A 23,903-nucleotide genomic window follows, 5' to 3' on the forward strand; every position below is an offset into this window, starting at 1 on the left:
ACCTCCATCCCTACTTAAAGCCTTAGACCTTCCCAGAACCTCTCCCCAACCCCTTGCCACATGGATCATATTCTTGTGGAAGACCGAGGTGCAAGACCTGCCCAATCCAACCACCCAGCACTTCCTATTCCAGTCCTGTCACAAGTTTATTCTACCCTGTCAGAGGATGGGCCACTTGTGGAACCAGCCATGTCATATACTAGCTCTGCTGCAAACATTGGTATGACCACCAACCAGCTGTCCACCAGGCTCAATGGCCATTGCCAAACTGTGGCCAACAGCAAAGTAGACCACCCTGAGATACAACATGCAGCTGAACATAACATGCTTGATTTCAGTGGTTGCCTAATAACCTGGGCCGCCTGGGTACCCCAATCCACCACCACCACCACCACCACCACCACCATCTTTTCTGAACTGCACAGATAGGAGTTACAACACATTTTCCACTCCTGATATTATCCCAGCCCCAACCTATGGTAACAAACTGTCCCCCTCCCCTCCACCCAACAGCTCCCATCCCCCCTCCCCCCTGCCACCATCCTACTCTCTTCTCCCACCCTCTTTGTGTGTCACCCTCCACCAACTCATCTGCTCGTCTATCCCTTTCTCTGCTCCTCTCCTTTTTTGCTCCCCATTTCCTTCCCCCCTCCTCATCCTCCTGCCCCACAGCCGAAAGTGCTCTTCTCTCCTCTCTCTCTCTCTCTCTCTCTCTCTCTCTCTCTCTCTCTCTCTCTCTCTCCCCCCCCCCCCACCCCACCTGTGTCATGCTGCCCCTTCCCCTTCCCTGCTCCCTCCAGATGACTGCTTCTGTGCTACCTGACAGCTCAATTCTGTTCCGAGGTGCCGGAGATGCTGTCATGTGTGCACGATGTGTGCTTGCTCATGTGAATGAATGGATGTGTGTTTTCTAAACTGAAGTTGGCTTTGGCCAAAAGCTATGTATAAGTCTCTTTCTGTTGCACCTGTCTGCAAACTGAACACGTCTCCTTTATGGAGTAGCAACCTATCGCTTCTTTATATTATTGTTATACATTAATTTTATTTTTACACACTCCCCCCTTCTCTCTCTCTCTCTCTCTCTCTCTCTCTCTCTCTCTCTCTCTCCCCCCGTGTGTGTGTGTGTGTGTGTGTGTGTGTGTGTGTGTGTGTCTGTGTGTGTGTGTGTGTGTGTGTCCACATCTAATGTATAGATGTATGTGGCTACGTTATGTGTATTACATGCCTCACATACACCTCTACTTTTCAATCTATCTTCTTTGGTTTGAAGATGGCACAGTATTTATGATGCACTATCTTTGACATGCTTTACTCCATCTTCTCTTACCTTCCTGTTGTCAATTCATAGCCTAAGTTAGGTGTAACTTGCATCCACTTTTCCTTCTTTCTCCTTTTTTCCTTCCCTCCTCTCCTCTCACTGGTGAAGGAACAAAGCTATGTTTCATTTACTTTCATCAGTTTTGCATGACTACTGGCTGTACTGAGGTAGAATGAGTACTGGCCAGGCCATATGTCCTTTGGATATTGCTAATTTGGACTAGGAACAGCTACAACATCTAATACAAAGATTGGCACAATAATATGAAGACTTTTGAATGAAAAGTGCTCGAAGTCTAGAAATACAGGGAACAAACATGGTGTTTATCATTTGCTGACACTTTCTATTAGTAGGGCATACATGCTCTATAATATACTTTTATGTTCCATCTTTGTAGTCAACACATGAACAGTCAAACTAAGGGATATTTGGAGCAATTTTTAATAAGCTTACCTGTGTAAATCACATTACTATTCCAGTAATCAAATGCTGTTATCCAAGCTTCAGCATTATGTGCTTTCCACTGTTGTACAATTTCGAGTGTGTCATCTTTAAGCTGCGCGAGAGTGATAATTCCTCTGGAATCGCTAACACAAACATGAGGATTATCAGTACTTCGACCAGTAGACCAATCGAGTGAAAGTGCCAAAACACCTTTTGTGTCAGGTGCACAGATGCTCAGTTCTGTAAGCTTATAAAGCTGGCGCCCGTCACTCTCTGGTTTACATTCGGGCAATCCGTCACTGAGTTTCACGTTTTTCAGTTCATATAAAACCACGTAGCCAGCTTCATTTGCAACACACAGTAAAATCTTCCCTTGTATTTCCTTATGACACCACTTGCTATCTAGTACAGCAGGCATTGCAAGGACTTGTAAAACTTCAATTTTATTTTCAGAGTTAAATCTCAGCAAATATAAACGGCCATATTTTTTTTGTTCTGGGTTACTTTCAGGATTTGTCTCTGTTCCTGTGTTTTGTGTTACTTCTAGCTGGTAGGTTCCACATACAAAATAATCCTGGCATGGAGGCAATGGACACCACTCGACAGAGTCTGCACTGAGTTCGGTATCCCACGATGAGACAGTTGTTATAGACACCATTTCATCTGAAATGAAACAAATGATGAAAATTTAATGAGCAGTACACTGTAAATCATTTTTAAACATGTAAAATGGATAACTGCCAACGATGGAGAAGAGTAGTCAAATAATAATATAAGGATCTTCATTAAAATCCACATACAGCCACATTACACTGAAAAATTAACATCAATGTCCCACATAAGGAACAAGCTCTCATTTTTCAGTACAAGAAGAAAGAAATAGATATTGACTGAAATTATTGGTATCAGAGCACCACTTAAATAATTTGACAATTCAGAGGCTTCCTTTACCAGGATTCAGATTAGCTGGCTGTTTTTCAAGGCGGTCTTTGCAGGGTGGGGAAGTGGCAATATACACAAAAAATAGTATTCCATTTGAGTCCATAGACGTATCACATATTTGAATGTTGTGCAGGGGCAGTTGAATTTAGCGAAACTAAACTTCTAATTGTTGTTGTTTATAGGTCCCCTAACTCTGACTTCAGAGCAGTTCTGTTCAAGCTAGAGAGGATTCTTGAATCACTTTGTGGCAAGTACCAGAAATTAGTTATATGTGGTGACTTCAATATAAATTTTGTATATGATGGTGCAAGAAAAAGGATGTTGGTAGATCTCATAAATTCATACAATCTGATGCAGGGTGCAGGGGAACAGTATCATCGCCATAGACAATATCTTTATTCATTCCTATTTACTAGTTGGGCATTCTGTTAGTAAAAGGGTGAATGGGCTTTCAGACCATGATACACAAATTTTAACACTAAAAGGCTTTTGTACTTGAACAAATGTCACATATAATTACCAAGTCTGTGGGAAAGTTAATCCAGTGGCAATAGAGAGTTTTTTAAAACACGTCAAGGCACAAGAATGGAAGGATGTTTATAGTGCCGATAACATAGATGACAAATATAATGCTTTCCTTAAAACACTTCTCATGTTCCTTGAGAGTTGCTTTCCATTAGAATGTTATAGCAGTAATAGTCACCCAGGGTGGCTGACTAGTGGGATAAGGATATCATGTAGACCAAAGCGGGAATTACATCAAAATGTTAGAAGCAGTCACAATCAAGCTACTGTAGCCCATTACAAACATTATTGTAAGGTGCTTAAAATGTTATTAGGAAGGCAAAGAGTATGTGGTATGCAAATAGAATAGCTAATTCACAGGATAAAATTAAAACCATATGGTCAGTTGTGAAGGAAGTGTCTGGTCAGCAGCACAAGGTCGACGATATAAAGTCAGTTCGCAGTAAAAATATTTCTGTTAGTGATAAATCAGATGTGTGTACAGTATTTAACACTCATTTTTTGAATATTGCTGGTGAATTAAATAAAAATTTAGTTTCTACAGGGAATCATGTAACATTCTTGGCAAATGCCTTTCTGAGATTGATGTCTGAAATACTCCTCTGTGATACAGACAAGAGGTAGATTGAGTCAATAATTAAATCACTGAGGACTAAGGACTCTCATGGTTATGATGGAGTGTCTAGCAGTATATTAAAGTACTGTGCTGCACATTTTAGCCCTGTATTTAGCCATATTTGTAATTTTTCCTTTAGGAATGGTCAGTTTCCTGAATGATTAAAGTACTCAGTAATAAAGCCTCTTTATAAAAAGGGAGAAAGGGATAATGTAGATAATTTTAGACCTATTTCTATGCCATCAGTGTTTGCTAAAGTTATTGAAAAGGCTGTATATGTAAGGATAACTGATCATTTTATATCACACGGTTTTCTATCAAATGTACAGTTCAGCTTTAGTAGTCATTTAACAACTGAAAATGCTATATTCTCTTTTCTCTGTGTGGTACTGGGTTGGTTAAACAAAAGGTTTTGAATACTAGGCATATTTTTTGATTTAAATAAGGCATCTCATTGCGTTGATCACAAAATATTGCTCCAGAAGTTGGACCATTATAGAATACAGGAAATAGCTCACAATTGGTCACCTCTCACTTTAGCAACAGACAGCAAAAGGTCATTATTCACAATGTTGAGAATGGTTGTGATGTGGGGGTCTGAGTGGGGTACAGTCAAGTGGGGAGTGCCCCAGGGATGAGTGTTGGGGCCACTCCTGTTCCTCATTTATATAAATGATTTGCCCTCTAGTATTACGGGTAACTCTAAAATATTTCTGTTTGCTGATGACACTAGCTTGGTAGTAAAGGATGTTGTGTGCAACATTGGATTGGTTTCAAATACTGCAGTTCACGACCTAAGTTCATGGCTTGTAGAAAATAAACTAATACTAAATCCTCTGTTTTTACAGTTTCTAACAGACAATTCAACAAAATCTGATGTTTTAATTTCATAGAATGGGCATATGATCAGTGAAACTGAACATCGAACATCTCTAATTTATAGGTGTTCATATAGATAGTGAACTGTCATGGAAAGCCCACATTCAGGATCTTGTTCAGAGACTTAGTGCTGCCATTTTTACTATTCGAATGGTATCCGAAGTAAGTGATTGTTCGACACGAAAATTAGTCTACGTTGATTATTTTCATTCACTTATGTCATATGGTATTATATTTTGGGGTAACTCTTCCCATTATAAAAGGATATTTTTGGCTCAGAAATAGGAGGTTCGGGCAATAAGTTGTGTAAGTTTGTGAACCTCTTGTTGACCCCTGTTCATTAGTCTGGGTATTTTGACACTAGCCTCTCAATACATGTATTCTTTACTGTCATTTCTTGTTAACAATATCAGCTTATTCCCAAGAATAAGCAGCATTCACTCATTTAATACTCAGCAGAAATCAAACCTGCATTTGGATCGGACTTCCTTAACTCATGTGCAGAAAGGTGTGCATTATACTGCTACATCCATTTTCAATAAGCTACCACTCGAATTCAAAAATCTTAGCAGTAATCTATACGCTTTCAAATCAGAACTGAAGAGTTTCCTCATGGGTCACTCCTTCTATGTTGTCGAGGAGTTCCTTGAAAAATTAAGCTGATTCTTGTTGTATTGTTCATTGCATTTACTTAAACTTATGGACTGACTTTTTTCAGCTTCATAAACATTTATTTTTTTCTGTTATTACTTTTATGTTTTAATTTCATGTACTGACATGTTCTATGACCTTGGAGATTTGCTCCTCAATTTGGTCCTATGGAACTGGACGTTTAAATAAAAAATAAATAAATACAACAATACTAGGCATTTCAGAAGTAACTTCTATTTGTGTGACAATGAGCTTTAGTGAATCATTAGTGAATATCATTTATTTTCAAGTGCATAGGTGTCTCAACCTGTTTGCTAGAGAGAAAAAGGTAATGTGATCACCCATCAATATCATCATCATCATCATCATCATCTGTTCTTTGTTTTAGTTGATCATTATACTTACTCCACTATCTTTTTACTAGCTTTATTCAGAATAATCTTAACATGCTTGTTGCATCCAGATATCTCTCACTTCTCTCTCGGTTGTCATTCTGGTACATCAATTTCAAATTAATGCTGATACAATTTTCAGTATATGACCAATTTTTTTGCAACCAGTACATTTACTTCTAGCTAAATGAGTTATTCAACAATATTATGAAAAGGAGAGATAGCTACTTATGGTAAAGATGATCCATTGCGTTGCAGACAGGCACAATGAAAAAACAGTTATATATTCAAAGTGGACAACTGGTTGGTAGTCACACCAAAATAAAAAGTTGTAGAATGGTTGTAGCAGAGCTAGTATACAACATGGTTGCTTTCACAGGTGACCTGGCCTCTTCAGTTGTACAACAAGCCTGTGACAGGACTGGAATAGGAAGTGATGGGCAGATGCATTGGACAGGTCTTGCACCTGGGTCATATCCCTGTGACAAGGGGTTGGAACTGGGAGTGGCTCCCTCACCTTCTTGTGTTCCGCACTCTGACAATGTACACCCTTGTCCTTACTTCTTCGCTTCTCCTCTCCTTTTCTGCTCCCCACTTTTCCCCCTACACTCTGGACACTGCACCCGGCAGTCTCTATTCCCTGCAAGCCCCACCAGACACCACTTTTCTCTCTCTCCACCCCCTAGTACCCTGACATCTCTCCCCCTTCCCCACCCCACTACAGATTGCTATTCACATGACAGTCACATTCCAGCTAGAGCTGTAGTAGCGGTCATGCGTGCGTGTGTGTGTGTGTGTGTGTGTGTGTGTGTGTGTGTGTGTGTGTGTGTTTTTTTTTTTTTTACGTTTTCTGAAGAAGGTTTTGGCTGAAAGCTATAATGTGTAAAGTCATTTCGTTGTGCCTGTCTGCTATTCAACGGGTCGTCTTTATGGACAGAAGCAATCTGTCCTTTTCCTAATACTGCTGATAGAAGAATCTGAAGTTTCCATAACAGAGTCATTTAAAATTATAAAAGGGTAGACTGCTATTCACCACGTAGAGGGGGTGTTGAGTTGCAGACAGGCACCATGTCAAAGACTAATAAACCTCTAAGCTTTCAGTCAAAAGGCCTTCTTCAGAAATAGAAGCACAACTCACCCACACACGGTCACTTTCTCCAGCCACTGTAGCCCAACTGTGGACTGCAACTTGTTTGAAGTGAGCAGATTTGGGGGTAAGTAGTAGCAGTAAGGAGGCGGCATGGGGAAGGGAGAGGAGGAATGGTGGGGAAAAGTGTTGTGCAGCCTGCAAGTGCATGCAGGTACATGGTGGGGACAGGATAGGGCTGCTAGGTGCAGAGTTGAGACACTGTGCTGTAGGTGGGGCAGAAATGTGAGAGGGGAGAAGCAGAGAAGGGAAAAACGACTATGGTAGTGCGCGTGTTGGCAGAATAGAAGGCGTGTGTTGCTAGAATGGGAGCAGTGAAGGGGATGTGTAGGTGGTGGACTAGAACTAATGTAGGTTGAGTGCAAGGAGGGTTGGAGAGCAAAGAGTACATTGTAGGCAGAGTTCCCACCTGCACAATTCAGAAAAGTTGGTGTCGGAGGGAAGGATCTACATGGCGCAGGCTGTGAAGCAGTTGCCGAAATGAAGGACTTCGTGTCAGACAGTGTGCTCAGCAACTGGGTGGTCCAGCTATTTACTGGCCACAGTTTGTCAGTGGCCATTCGTGTGGACAGACAGCTCGTTCGTTGTCAAACCCACGAAGAACATAGCACGTTGGGTGCAGCTTATTTTGTAGCCCTGCCTCTGATGGAATAGGACATGCCTGTTACAGGATTGGAGGAGTTGGTACTGGGAGGATGTACGGAACAGGTCTTGCATATAGGTTTATTGCAAGGATATGTGCCATGAGGCAAGGGGCTGAGAAGAGGGGGGATTACAGATGGGCAATGATACTGTGTAGGTTCAGTGAGCAGTGGAATGCCACTATAGAATGGATGGGGAGGATAGTGGGTAAGATGTTCCTCATTTCAGGACATGATGAGAGATAGTCAGAACCCTGGTGGAGAATGTGATTCAGTTGTTCCAGTCCTGGATGGTAGTGAGTGAAGAGAGTAGTGTTCCTCTGTGCCAGATGGTGGATAGATGACAGGTGATGGGTGATTGGAGAGACAAGGCACAAGAGATCTGTTTCTGAACAATTTGATCAGTGAAGGCCTCAGTGGGACCATCGGTATATTTGGAAAGAGACTGCACGGCACTAAAGAGGCGACAACCACGGGTGTCCAGGCTGTATGGAAGGGACTTCCCGGTGTGGTATGGGTGACAGATGTCACAGTAGAGGTGTCCTCAGTGGTTGGAGGTACTGAAGTAGCCATCATCGATGTAGAGATCAACATTGAGGACGGTGGCTCGATTGGTAGAGGAGGACTACCTGAAGTGAATGAGGGAGATGGTGTTTAGGTTCTGTAAGAATGTGGACAAGGTGTCCTCCCCCTCAGTCCAGACCACAAAGATGTCACCAATGAATCTGAACTAGGAGAGACGTTTGGGATTCTGGGTGGTTAGGAACGGTTCCTCTAGATGGCCAACGACTAGGCCGGCATAGGATGGCAGCATGCAGGTGCCCGTTGCTGTGCCGTTGGTTTGTTTGTAGGTGATTCATTAAAAGGAGAATTCATTATTGGTGACGAGAGAGGTTGTAGGTTTGGAGTCAGTCAGCCATTGGAAAACATAGTGTTCAGTAGTGGCAAGATCAAGGGCACTGGGGATATTAGTGTAGAGGGAGATGGCATTAACAATGATGAGTAGGGCACTAGGTGGTAAAGAACAGGAATTGTGGAGAGCTGGTGGAGAAAGTGATTGGTATCTTTTATACAGGAGTGTAGGTTACCAGCAGTCTGCATGAGAGCAGAGATTCTGTGAGGGCACGGTAACTGGCCACAATAGGGCATCTTTGGTCATTGGGTTTAAGTACTTTAGGAAGTATGTAGGCGGTAGGAGTTCAGACGATGGTGGGCATGAGGGGAGGGGGAGGGGGAGAGGGAGACGGGGAGGGGGACACGGAGGGAGAGGAGGAGGGAGAGGAGGAGGGAGGGGGAGGGGGAGGGGGAGGGGGAGAAGGAGAGGTATAGAGGGAGAGGGAGGGGGAGAGAGAGAGAGAGAGAGAGACAGAGAGAGAGACTCAGAGGAGAGGTTCTGGGATTAGCCTAAGGATCTGAGGAGGGAATGGAGATCTTGTTGGATTTCTGGAATGATTGCACTATCAGCAACTGAGAGCAGCAGTACCAGTGCACGATGGGAATGGAGGCTGGGTGCCGGGAGGCTGGGACAGGGAGGGGGAGCGGTGGCAGACGTCGGCTCACAGCTGGGGAGCATGCGGGGACTAGGTGGAGAGAGGGTAGGGCAGCTTTGTGCAGTCGGGACGTAAGATGGAGGGCAGCGGAGAGGTGGGGACGGAGGGGTTAGTGGAAAAGGAGAGAAATACAAAATATGGGTGCAATGGTGGAATGGGGGCTGTGAAGTGTTGGAACAGAAAAAGAGAAGAGGCTGGATGGGAGAGGACACTGACTAACAAAGGTCGAGGCCACGAGGATTATGGATAGGTAGGATATATTGCAGGGCAAGTTCCCACTTGTTCAATTCAGAAAAAGATGGTGTCGGTGGGAAGGATCCACATGGCAGAGGCTGTGAAACAGTCACCAAAATGAAGGATGTCACGTTTGGCAGCATGCTCAGCAACAGGGTGGTCCACTCGTTTCTTGGCTAAAGTTTGTCGCTGGCCATTCGTCCAGAGAGACAGCTTGTGGGTTGTCATGTCAGCACAGTGGTTGCAGCTTAGCTCGTACACCACGTGACTGGTTTCACAGGTAGTCCTGCCTTTGATGTGATAGGCGATGTTTGTTACTGTACGTGGTGGTGGGAGGATGTATGGGACAGGTCTTGCATCCACATCTAGGTCTTTTACAGGGGTATGAGCCATGACGTAAAGGGTTGGGAGCAGAGGTTGTGTAGGAATGGAGAGTATATTGTGTAGGTTCAGTGGACAGCAGAATACTACTGTGGGAGGGGTGAGAAGGATAGTGGGTAGGACATTTCTCATTTCAGGACATGATGAGAGACAGTTGAAACCCTGGTGGAGAATGTAATTCAGTTGCTTCTGTCCTGGGCGGTACTGAATTACGAGGGGAACTCCTCTGTGACCGGACAGTGGGACTTTGGGAGGTGGTGGGAGACTGGAAAGATAAGGCACTGGAAATTTATTTTTGTACAAGGTTGCGAGGATAATTGTGGTCTGTCAAGGCTTCAGTGAGACCCTCGGTATATTTCGAGGGGGACTGCTCGTCACTGCAGATGTGATGACCGTGGGTGGCTAGGCTGTGCGGAAGGGACTTCTCGGTATGAAATGGGTGGCAGCTGTCAAAGTGGAGGAATTGCTGGTGGCTAGTAGGTTTGATACGGACAGAAGTACTGACGATTTTCACATTCTCTCATTCACTATTCACTAGCTATTACCTCAACAGAAAAAATGTACAGGACTTTTTTAGAAAATGTAACATAGATAAATTTCCCTAGGGATACATTTTCCCTAGTGGCCATAGTTTTTGAGTTACTAAAAAAAAAAGAAAAAAAAAACATACAAAATTGATCATTAAATGCATCCCCACTCCCACATTCAGCCCCAGCGAGTCAGGATTTCTAGTATATTGTTCGCGGCACTCCTTCCTACCACAGTCCAAAAGTTTGTGACTATACAAATTATTTCCCACATTTGACCTTTTTTGGTGTCCACTGACTCGTCTTATTACGCCAGCAGCTTAATTGAGCATTTGCAAATTGTAAAACTGACATTTGTGTAAATTTTACTTAACACTTTTGTGACTTTTAACAGCATAAAATAAACAATTATATCATTGTATTCATCAGGCTTTCTGACTATGAAACTAGAGTGCTTGTAAGGGTTAATTTTGGATAGAACTGTCAACATAATTAGTTTTAGTGTAATGTTTACAAAAGTCACTTTTCTTTCATTACCCTAACAAGTGCATTTAAATTAACAACGTTAATGAAATAGCCAAATATGGTGGTGGCAGAACAGCCCAATCAAATGAGACTAAAAATGGTCAAATATGAGGTACAGTTCGTGTCAGTTGGAAATTTTTGTACAGTGGTAAGGAGGGAGTCCCACGAACATCGTACTAAAAATCCTGACTGGTAGCGACGAATCTCGGGTTGCCAGTGTATCTGAAGATCACTTTTGTGTGTTTTTCTCTAGTAAATCAAAAATGGTCACATTCAGTGAAAACGTATCCCAGTACAAAATTTAGCTGCACTAAATTTCCTGCAAAAGGACCCCGTCCATTTTTTCTGTAGAACTAATACTACGCACGTAGCGAGCAAAGGAATACAAAAATCTCACATGTGGTTTTTGAAGGCCAGATATAAAATTTCAGGTAGTATAAAAGGATATTGGTAGGGGCCGCTCAGTCACCCCGTACATACGACACGAACAGCAGGGATCCAGACAGACCTCCCCGGGGCACATCTGAAGTCAATTCCACACCTGTCGACGATTCTCCATTCGAGTTACCGTGCCGTAACCTCCCTACCGAGACACATTTCAGTCGGTACACCATAAAATCATACCTTTGCCAGTACACGTTAATGTGATACCGAGACAAATGTTTCTCGGAAGTCAAAAAATGTCGCACACACTCGACTGCCTCGGTCCACAGCTTTTACTACGCTGTATTAGAAAAGAGTGCATCCAGCTTCACTCGACCGATATTGTGGAAATCCGTGCTGACTGGCAAGGAGAAGATCATTATCTTTGAATTCAAAATATATTCTAAGGTTCTACAACAACTACTTGTGAGTAGTTCTGTGGCTCACATCTACAGCTGCTCTTGTGGTGAGGGTGTTGCCTTTGTTTCCTCCAACAACTGGGTACCATTTTTTGCTCAAGGGATCTAAAGTATTTTACGGTTAAAAGAGGAGCTAACTCAGTCAAAAATACAGTACAGACTCTGACAGGGACTCCGTCGAGCTCTGTTCGAATTTAACGACTCTGACTGTTTCTCGACTCCGTCGATATACCTATTTCACTCGTCTTTGAGTGGTGGGAGAATTAAATTGGGGCAATACTCTTACACTTTCCTTTGCAAAGGAAAGTGGTGGGAGAATTAAGTTGAGGCAAAACTTCTAGACTTTCCTTTGCAACGAAAATTTTCAAATGGCGTTCAGAATTTCTGGTTTTGATTTGCTACATTCAACTTCAGTTCCTGCCTAATCCGTGAGTGCCCTTACATACGACCACTATTTCTTAGTGTTTTGTGCGAAATCTTTTTATAATATTCTGATACCGGATGTCACTGAAGGCTTCGTGCAATGGCCTCTTGACAGCCGAATGCATTTAATTCAGTCTCTCTCTCTCTCTCTCCACCCCCCCCCCCCCCCCCTCCTCTCTATGGCCCTATAGAATGTCCTACACTTATTATGCAGTAATATCTATTTCTTTTGAAGTTTCTTTACAGCGGCTGTATACCATCGAGGTTTCCTTCCATCTTCAACTGTTCTATCTGTTAAGTGCACGGTCAATCATTCTTTTAAACTTGAGCCACAGTCCCTCTACAGGCTCCTGCCCAGAGCTCCCTGACACATCTTTACCATCAAGCTGAGGAGGAGGAGAAATTTTGTCACACCCTATAGAGAATATTCTTTGACATGTCTTCTCAGCAGACCAGTGGAGTTTCTCTCAATGATGAACTACAGAGAGTCGAGCTCGGCATCGTAGAGATTGCGATAAAGCTACGGTGCAGATAATGCGATAGATTTAGAATAACGAACTTGTCTTACAGCGAGGTGCTGCCAACTGTATACAGTTCCCAGTTAACGGAGATATTATCTGGAAAAGAAGAACCTAGTAGACTGTCTTACACGAGGACTCGGCGGTGAACAACTACATTTTGTATACCACTGACGGAAGGCTCTTCCGCGGTTTATACATCCTGAACCGTGTCGGCCACCCGATAACTCTCCTATGACTTATTTAGTAATTGCATTCTGAAAACTTTCCCTTCTCTGTCTCCAAAGCAGTTTGTACAAAACATTCATAACATTCTAAATTCTCCACAACATAATAGCCTACTTTTTTAAAAAGTTAACTCTAAGGTTCAATAATAAAGACACCAATTTAAACAATATAACCTGACAAAATAAAAATTAAGGATCTGTTAGATCACAATCAGTTTGTTTGCTTTAGGGAAGGTAAAGGCACCAGAGAGATGATCCTAACATTGGAAGCAAGACAAGAAAACTCGAGATATCTACATAGGATTCATCATCCTGGAAAAAGCATTTGACAAGGTAAAATGGTGTAACGTATTTGAAATTACAATAAAAATAGAAGTAAGCTATAGGGAACGATGGGTAACATACAATTCTTACAAGAAACAAGAAGGGGCAATACGCTTGGAACACCGAGAATAAAGTGCTCAAATAAAAAACTGCATACGACAGAGGTGCAGTTTTGCACCCTTCAATCTATAGATAGAAGAAGGCAATGATAGAGGTGAAAGAAAGGTTCCAGAGAGGGATTAGAGTTCAAAGTGAAATAAAATCAACAATAAGATTTGCTTAAGACATCATTACACTCAGTGAAGGTGAAGAAGAATTACAGAATCTGTTGAATGGCGGCAGACAGTTCAATGAGCAGAGAACATGGATTGAAAGTAACATGAAAAAAAAAGATAAAAACAATGAGAAATAGCAGAAATGAGAAAAGCGAGAAGATTAACATTGTAATTAGTGATCACAAAGTAGTAGAAGCTGAGGACCACTCTACCTCGGAAGAAAATAACCTGTGACAGGCGATGCGAGGAGGACATAAAAAGCAGACTAGCAAATGCAAAGTGGTATTCCTGGCCAAAAGAAGTCTGTCAGTATCAAATACATGCCATAATATGAGGAAGAAATTTCTGAGAGTTCAACAGCATTCACCACGGATAAAATTCATCTGAGAGTGTACGTTTGGAGCACAGCATTGTACAGCTGTGAATCACGAATTGTGGGAAAATCGAAACAGAAGAGAAATGAGGCATTTGAGATTAGGTGCTATGGAAGAATGTTGAAAACTGGGTGGACTGATAAGGTAAGGAATGAGGTGGTTCTCTGCAGAATCGGTATAGAAAAGAACATGTATGAAAAAACCAACAAAAAAGAGGGACTGTTGGATATCATGTGTGTTAAGTCATCAGGGAAAACTTCCATAGCTGTAGAGGGTAAAAGCTGTAGATAATGACAGTGATTGGAATACATCCACCAAATAATAGAGGAAATTGGGTGCAAAGGCTACTCTGAGAGGAGGATGTTGACACAGAAGAGGCATTTGTGGCAGGATGCATCAAACCAGTCGGAAGACTCCTGGGCATTTCCTGCTGATATTGCCCCTATACATACTGTTTATTCTATATTATGAGTAGATCTCAGGTTTGTGTGGAACAGTAAGTCTCACTTGGCACAACTCCACACAGTTTTCATACATAATATACACGATTCTACACATCTAACATTAAACATTTAATATCGTAGTTATAAAGGAAATTTGTGGTAAGTTCTATGTGACCAAACTGCTCAGGTCATCAGTCCCAAAGCTTACACACTACTTAACCTAACTTAAACTAACTTGCACTAAGGGCAACACACACATCCGTGCCTGAGGGAAGACTCGAACCTCTGACAGGAAGGGAGCCATGGGAACCGTGGCGAGGTGTCTCAGACTGCATGGCTACCCCGCACGGCTCGTATTTATAATTAAGTGTCCAATTACTGAACAACTCAGCAAAACACTGAGTCATCACAATTCTTTTTAGATGGACATAACAGCATATTACTGGTTACTAACATATTTAAACTACACTAAATAACAATTACATATGCTACTACACAACAGCAAAACCCTTCACAGACCACAGAGTCTTGTAAGCTGGTTCTTATACGACTTATATCCCAATGAGCAACACAGCACGGTGGTAAGAGACTGGACTCGCATTCAGGATATGCTAGTTCTAATACTTGTTCAGCCATCCAGATTTAGGTTTTCTGTGGATTCACTAAATGCCAGGACGATTCCTCTGATGTCTTTCCCTGGTAGCTCATGCTCCACCTCTAGTAACCCTACTTTCAGTGAGGACCTCCCCCAAGAAAAGAATCACGTACATTACGCAACAGCCATTCATACATCTGTCAGCCTTATAGAGTGATTCTAATTCAGCTCTTATTGCGAGATAGTTTGTACAAATACATTAAAATCTTTATCAAGCTTCCAAACTGTGGAATGAGTTAACAGCTGTGGAACAGACTCGGGCACATCATACTGAATGCAAGCGGTCCAGTGCAGGAGCCACAAACACTCTGTAACAATCAGCTACTATCAAATAACTGAAAATTTGAATAACAGTGTACACAAAGAATCTACGTCTCTAGGAAAACGTAGTATCACTTCCTACCGTACAGTCTTTAAGTGTTCTGTATTAGTAGCTGATTTTACCAAATTTAAGCTTAGTACTTGCAAGAGTATGGGAGGCAGGGTGGTTCATAACAAACACTGACTCCATCATTGTCATAGTGCATGTCTGTTGAAAAAACACCTATAAAAACATTACTGTCTGTAAGATGTGGAGTAATAAGAAACTTAGTTCACTGTCAATCAGTGACACATTTTTATGCTGTGGAGACTGTGAATGGGCTGCATGGCAGGAGAAATAGCAATTTAGCAGAATGGTAAGACACGATTCAACTGTTATGTGGTGGTCATCACCAGTTTGGGTTACACGGTACAATACCCTGCCTCAATACCAATTGTTTTAATCTTAGATACGTTGCAAAAATGGTGATTTAGGATAAATCTGTGCTGCAGTCTGAATCATACCAAATCAGATGGTTGCATTATTTCATGACAGAAAGTATTTTGCTCAGTACTGGACAGATGATTATTAGCAAAAGTACGATTATTTAAGATATCGGACATGATTTGTGATTGGTTTACCCTTTTCAGAATGGAGAGTTATCAGCAAAAGTACAGGTGACTTCAGAAGTGCCCCACGGAAATGTGTTGGGATCCTTGTTGTTCATAGTGTATACTAACAACCAGACAGACAATACTAGCAATAAGCTCAGACTTTTAGCAGATGGTACAGTTATCTTTAATTAAGTACTAGACTAGAAGGCTACATAAATATGCAGTCACATCTTCAACATATTTCAAAGTGGTGCAAATATTGGCAACTTGCTTTCATGTACAGACATGTAAAACTGTGTACTTAACAAAACACAGAAAAGTAGTATGCTATAACTACAACATCAAAGAGTAACAACTGGGATCAGCTGACTAACACAGGTACCTTAGGGTAACAATTTTTTGGGATAAGAAAAACAGTAGAATGATCACATAGGTTCAGTAGTAGGCAAGGAGATGGTAGACATTGACTCATTGGCAGGATACTGGGGAAGTGTAGCCAGACTACAAAGGCTAGTGCATTTCATCTTAGAATATTAATGATGTATGTGGACAAACACCAGACAGGATTAGCTGTGGACACTGAACAAAGGGCATTACCAATGGTCACAGGTTTGTTTGGTTCACTGGAGGGTATCACGGAAGTGTTGAAAAACCTAAATTCACAAATTATTTAGGACAGACAAAAGAAACTATTCAGATAGTGAAGGGAGATGAAAATTTAATAGTCATGGGAGACTGGAATTCGAGAGTAAGAAAAGGAAGAGAAGGAAATATAGTAGGTGAATATGGATTGGGGGTAAGAAATGAAAGAGGAATCCGTCTGGTAGAATTCTGCATTGAGCACAACTTAATCATAGCTAACACTTGGTTCAAGAATCATAAAAGAAAGTTGTATACATGGAAGAATCCTGGAGATACTAGAAGGTATCAGATAGATTATATAATGGTAAGACAGAGATTTAGGAACCAGGTTTTAAATTGTAAGACATTTCCAGGGGCAGATGTGGACTCTGACCACAATCTATTGGTTATGAAATGTAGATTAAAACTGAAGAAACTGCTAAAAGGTGGGAATTTAAGGAGATGGGACCTGGATAAACTGACTAAACCAGAGGTTGTAGAGAGTTTCAGGGAGAGCATATGGGAACAATTGACAGGAATAGGGGAAAGAAATACAGTAGAAGAAGAATGGGTAGCTCTGAGGGATGAAGTAGTGAAGACAGCATAGGATCAAGTAGGTAAAAAGACGAGGGCTAGTAGAAATCGTTGAGTAACAGAAGAAATATTGAATTTAATTGATGAAAGGAGAAAATATAAAAATGCAGTAAAGGAAGCAAGAAAAAAGCAATACAAACGCCTCAAAAATGAGATCAACAGGAAGTGCAAAGTGGTTAAGCAGGGATGGCTAGAGGACAAATGTAAGGATGTAGAGGCTTATCTCACTAGGGGTAAGATAGATACTGCGTACAGGAAAATTAAAGAGACCTTTGGAGAAAAGAGAGCCACTTGTATGAATATCAAGAGCTCAGATGGAAACCCAGTTCTAAGCAAAGAAGGGAACACAGAAATGTGGAAGGAGTATGTAGAGGGTCTATACAAGGGCAATGTACTTGAGGACAGTATTATGGAAATGGAAGACAAAGATACGATACTGCGTGTAGAGTTTGACAGAGCACTGAAAGACCTGAGTCCAAACAAGGCCCCAGGAGTAGACAACATTCCATTAGAACTACTGACAGCCTTGGGAGAGCCAGTCCTGACAAAAACTCTACCATCTGGTGAGCAAGATGTATGAGACAGGCGAAATACCCTCAGACTTCAAGAAGAATATAATAATTCCAATCTCAAAGAAAGCAGGTGTTGACAGGTGTGAAAATTACTGAACAAATAGGTTAGTAAGTCACAGCTGCAAAATACTAAAGCGAATTCTTTACAGACGAATGGGAAAACTGATAGAAGCCAACCTCGGGGAAGATCAGTTTGGATTCCGTAGAAATACTGGAACAAGTGAAGCAATATTGATCTTACGACTTATCTTAGAAGAAAGATTAAGGAAAGGCAAACCTATGTTTCTAGCATTTATAGACTTAGAGAAAGCTTTTGACAATGCTGAGTGGAATACGCTCTTTCAAATTCTGAAGGTGGCAGGGGTAAAATACAGGGAGTGAAAGGCTATTTACAATGTATACAGAAACCAGATGGCAGTTTTAAGAGCCGAGGGGCATGAAAGGGAAGCAGTGAGACAGGGTTGTAGCCTCTCCCCGATGTTATTCAATCTGTATATCGAGCAAGATGTAAAGGAAACAGAAGAAAAATTTGGAGTAGGTATTAAAATCCATGGAGAATAAATAAAAACTTTGAGGTGCGCCGATGACATTGTAATTCTGTCAGAAACAGCAAAGGACATGGAAGAGCAGCGGAATGGAATGGAATGGACCGTGTCTTGAAAGGAGGGTACAAGATGAACATCATCAAAAGCAAAACAAGGATAATGGAATGTAGTCGAATTAAGTCAGGTGATGCTGAGGGAATTAGATTAGGAAATGAGACACTTAAAGTGGTAAAGGAGTTTTGCTATTTGGGGAGCAAAATAACTGATGATGGTCGAAGTAGAGAGGATATAAAATGTAGACTGGCAATGGCAAGGAAATCATTTCTGAAGAAGAGAAATTTGTTAACATCAAATATAGATTTAAGTGTCAGGAAGTCGTTTCTGAAAGTATTTTTATGAAGTGTAGCCATGTATGGAAGTGAAACATGGACGATAAATAGTTTGGAGAAGAAGAGAAGAGAAGCTTTTGAAATGTGGTGGTACAGAAGAATGCTGAAGATTAGATGGGTAGATCACATAACTAATGAGGAGGTATTGAACAGAATTGGGGAGAAGAGGAGCTTGTCGCACAACTTGACAAGAAGAAGGGACCGGTTGGTAGGACATGTTCTGAGGCATCAAGTGATCACAAATTTAGCATTGGAGGGCAGCGTGGAGGGTAAAAATCGTAGAGGGAGACCAAGAGATGAATACACTAAGCAGATTCAGAAGGATGTCGGTTGCAGTAAGTACTGGGAGATGACAAAGCTCGCAGAGGATAGAGTAGCATGGAGAGATGCATCAAACCAGTCTCAGGACTGAAGACCACAACAACAACAACAACAACAAACACTTCACAATTGTTTACAGACTATGTATGTATGAATGTATGTTGATAGAAAATTTGTTTCAGTCCCTACCCGGCAGACCACCACCTTCAGTTTCGTGGTGGCTTACAGTATGTCATCCTCCCCAACAAGCAAGATCACCTGTTGCTCCTTGACTGTGCCTACTCCCTTGTGACATTGCTCACGTAACAAGTGCTCTCTTGTCTGCTTCATCTTGATGTAGGGATAGTCAAACCAAACTCTGAATACATAACGGAATCCTGCATGCCAATTACCAAATAGGTCTTTCAACATCTACATCTACATCCATACTCCTCAAGCCACCTGACAGTGTGTGGCGGAGGGTATCTTGAGTACCTCTATCAGTTCTCCCTTCTATTCCAGTCTCGTATTGTTCGTGTAAAGAATGGTTGTCGGTATGACTCTGTGTGGGCTCTAATCTCTCTGATTTTATCCTCATGGTCTCTTTGCAAGATATACGTAGGAGGGAGCAATACACTGCCTGACTCCTCGGTGAAGGTATGTTCCCGAAACTTCAACAAAAGCCAATACCAAGCCACGGAGCATTTCTCTTGGAGACTCTTCCACTGGAGTTTATCTATCACTTCCGTAACGCTTTCGCGATTACTAAATGATTCTGTAACGAAGTGCGCTGCTCTCTATTGGATCTCCTCTATCTCTTCTATCAACCCTATCTGGTATGGATCCCACACCGGTGAGCAGTATTCAAGCAGTGGGCGAACAAGTGTACTGTAACCTACTTCCTTTGTTTTCGGACTGCATTTCCTTAGGATTCTTCCAATGAATCTCAGTCTGGCATCTGCTTTACTGAGAATTAATTTTATATGGTCATTCCATTTTAAACCACTCTTAATGCCTATTCTCTGATAATTTATGGAATTAACTGCTTCCAGTTGCTGGCCTGCTATATTGTAGCTAAATGATAAGGGATCTTTCTTTCTATGTATTCGCAGCACATTACACTTGTCCACATTGAGATTTAATTGCCATTCCCTACACCATGTGTCGATTTGCTGCAGATCCTCCTGCATTTGAGTACAATTTTTCATTGTTACAACCTCTCGATATACTACAGCATCATACGCAAAAAGCCTCAGTGAACTTCCGATGTTATCCACAAGGTCATTTATGTATATTGTGAATAGCAACGGTCCTACGACACTCCCCTGCGGCACACCTGAAATCACTCTTACTTCGGAAGACTTCTCTCCATTGAGAATGACATGCTGCATTCTGTTATCTATGGCCCTCTGAGTCTTGTGGACAGTTAGCATGAGCTGGGTTTCACATGATCATCTTTTTCAAAACCCATGCTGATTCCTACAGAGTAGATTTCTAGTCTCCAGAAAAGTCATTATACTCGAACACAATATGTGTTTGAAAATTCTACAACCGATCGATGTTAGAGATATAGGTCTATAGTTCTGCACATCAGTTCGATGTCCCTTCTTGAAAACGGGGATGACATGTGCCTTTTTCCAATCTTTTGGAACGCTACACTCTTCTAGAGACCTACGGTACACCGCTGCAAGAAGGGGGCGAAGTTCCTTCGCAGTCTCTGTGTAAAATCAAACTGGTATCCCATCTGGTGCAGCGACCTTCCCTCTTTTGAGCAATTTTAATTGTTTTTCTATCCCTCTGTCATCTATTTTGATATCTACCATTTTGTCATCTGTGCGACAATCTAGAGAAGGAACTACAGTGCAGTCTTCTTCTGTGAAACAGCTTTGGAAAAAGACATTTAGTATTTAGGCCTTTAGTCTGTCATCCTCTGTTTCAGTATCATTTTGGTCACAGAGTGTCTGGACATTTTGTTTTGATCCACCTACCACTTTCGCATGAGACCAAAATTTCTTAGGATTTTCTGCCAAGTCAGTACACAGAACTTTATTTTCGAATTTGTTGAATGCCTCTCACATAGCCCTCCTCACTCTACATTTCGCTTCGTGCAATTTTTGTTTGTCTGCAAGGCTTTGGCTATATTTATGTTTGCTGTGATGTTCCCTTTGCTTCAGTAGCAGTTTTCTAACTCGGTTGTTGTACCACGGTGGCTCTTTTCAATCTCTTACGATCTTGCTTGGCACATACTCATCTACTGCATATTGTATGATGGTTTTGAACTTTGTCCACTGATCCTCAACACTATCTGTACTTGAGATAAAACTTTTGTGTTGAGCCGTCAACTACACTGAAATCTGCTTTTTGTCACTTTTGCTAAACAGAAAAATCTTCCTACCTTTTGTAATATTTCTATTTACGGCTGATATCACCGACGCTGTAACCACTTTATGATTGCTGATTCCCTCTTGTGTGTTAACTGTTTCAAATCGTTCAGGTCTGTTTGTCAGTAGAAGGCCTAATACGTTATCACCACAAGTCCGTTCTCTGTTTAACTGCTCAAGGTAGTTTTCAGATAATGCACTTAAAAAAATTTCACTGGATTCTTTGTCCCTGTTATAAATGTTTGAGGCTGCCATTCTATATCTGGTAAATTAAAATCTCCACCCAAAACTATAACATGGTTGGGGAATCTACTTGAAATATTTCCCAAATTTTCCTTCAGGTGTTCTGCCACAACTACTGTTGAGCCAGGGGCCTATGGAGACATCCAATTACCATGTTTGAGCCTGCTTTAACCATGACCTTCACCCAAATTATTTCACATTTCAGATCTCTGTCAGTTTCCTTTGATACTATTGCACTTTTTTATCCCTATAAACACACCTACCCCTTCACTGTCCAGCCTATCTCCGTGGTATACATTCCAATCCGAGTTCAGAATTTCATTACTGTTTACATCTGGTTTCTGCCAACTTTCCGTCCTAGGGACTATGTGGGCATTGTGACCTTTTATTAATGAATGCAGTTCTGGGACTTTTCTATAGATGCTCCCATTTTCCTGTAAACTTACACTTAACTTATGGTGGCATCAGGAACTAGGTTCCACCTGCTCATCATGTAGGCTGTTATTGACACACAGTCTGTTTCAAACATAGATCATCGTCTTGCAATTGGGTTGAGACTTGTGCTTTCTCTTGACTTGGAGAATGTCTGACAATCCAAAAACACGTTTTTTGTGATGATCCTTTGCCTGAGTACTTCCTTGTAGTCAGCTTGTTCAAGGAGTTCATTGCAATCACTCACTCACTGTTCCTCTTCCTCTCCAGTCTTCAATATGAGGAACTTAATTTCCCACAGTTTGATGCAAATTTATTATTTTTCTTTTAAATATCATGATAGGATCCAGTTGAGTTTTCACTTTGTTCTACACGTTCTCTGACAGTTGGCACTCACACGGATGTCGATTTTCGAAATGTGAGGGTCACCTTTAACATCTAGAATCTTCCTGCTAGAGAGTAATCTTCAGCTGATTGAGAATCACTTTCGAATAAGGAGAACTATATTAACATTTGGATTTAATACTAAAGTATAATATCTGAAGTTCTTCCCCGCTTTCGCACAGAATTCCATGTTGTATTTTTGGTCATATAAATCAGCCATTATAAAAATAATTTGGAACACTTTGCAAACCTCTAACTTAAATAACACTAACTTGGAAACAAAATGAGATAAAAATAATGTAAAACACTGTATTTACTTGAAATGCTGTGACATATTTACTGCTGCCAACAGCCCTTCACTAGGACACATTGTCACAAAAATGTTTGGGTATTTTTTATAAACCTTGTACAGTCTGTACAGCCTCTCTCTGCTTTAAGATCGGCACTACCATCATTTTTATAGCATATTTGGAATGGTGCTGCAACAAGAGCAGACATATTTCTAATTGTTGTTCTTTTTTTACGGGTGGACAGACCATCCCATATCTTCTATATATATATTTTCACTGCCACCGCTAATAAAGAGCTGTCTTTGTTATTAAATTGGTTATAAAACTCAGAGACAGACAATTTGCTAGCTGAGGATGGTATTGTGTAGAAATTTATAACCACATGCAAGATTAAAAGAAAATGAGCCCAATTCAACTTTCTTTTTATATGAAATGTGTCAGTACATGAACTCACAACAGAAAAGTAATAATAGATAAAACAAAATGTTTAAGAATCCTAAAAAGATGTCAAGCTAAAACTTTACGTAAACACAATCGAAAAAGGAATGCCTCGACAGAGTAGAAGGACTGACACATGAGGATACTCTTCAGTTTAGATTTGAAAGCGTGTGGATTACTGCTAAGATTTTTTAATTCTTGTGGTAGTTTATTGAAAATGGATGCAGCAGAATACTGCGTGCCTTTCTGCACAATAAGCAAGGAAGTGCGATCCAAGCGCAGATTGGATTTCTACCTAGTATTAACTGAATGAAAGCTTCTAATTATTGGGAATAAGTTGATACTGTTAACAAGAAATGACAGTAAAGAATATGCATATTGAGAGGCTGTGGCATCGATACATCGTATCGACCACGATTAACACCATCTTCGGACTCTTATTGCTCTGCCGAGCCTCCGTGTTAGTTTTTAGTTCTGTTCTGTATCTCAATCTGTGTACACGTTTATGACTAACTCTGAAATATATCTCTATGTGGAATTTAATGGTGATAGTTATTGCGTTTGACCAATAATTGTATCCCGTTCCTATATTGGTGACCCCAAAGTTTCTACGTCTTCCGTGACTTCCACACCGGGTGTTGTAAATCGACAGGTTATGCGCATGACGCCATGGCTACCTCACCCGATGCTTTGTTCGAAAATTTGGAGGCCCAACTACGACAACCGAGCCACTCCAATCTTTCACCAATGGCCGGCTATCCACTAATCGACAGTGATTCGCGATCTCAAACCAAGTTAACCTCAAACTTTGTTGTTCTACAACGGTCGAGTGCTACAGCGTTAACTCAGACAATGGACTCAGGTTTCGTGTCGCCGGACTGTGCTCGCCAACATGTGAAATGTGAAGTAGATACTTTTCAGAAATGTGTAATGATCAACGTGATTT

At 41.3% G+C, this 23,903-nt stretch overlaps 1 protein-coding gene across 3 annotated transcripts in view; it reads right to left on the reverse strand.

The window, feature by feature from the left end:
- Nucleotides 1-23,903, reverse strand: part of LOC124773559 (diphthine methyltransferase) — a 152,398-nt gene that overhangs the window by 86,984 nt on the left and 41,511 nt on the right. For all 3 annotated transcript variants that reach the window (XM_047249413.1, XM_047249414.1, XM_047249412.1), the window contains one exon: nt 1,772-2,425. In XM_047249413.1, the coding sequence (XP_047105369.1) occupies nt 1,772-2,420 (649 nt within the window). In that variant the 5' untranslated portion in view covers nt 2,421-2,425. The remainder of the gene's footprint in view (nt 1-1,771; nt 2,426-23,903) is intronic.

The sequence above is a fragment of the Schistocerca piceifrons genome, chromosome 2 (genome assembly GCF_021461385.2).
Source record: "Schistocerca piceifrons isolate TAMUIC-IGC-003096 chromosome 2, iqSchPice1.1, whole genome shotgun sequence".
NCBI classification, from domain to species: Eukaryota; Metazoa; Arthropoda; class Insecta; order Orthoptera; family Acrididae; genus Schistocerca; species Schistocerca piceifrons.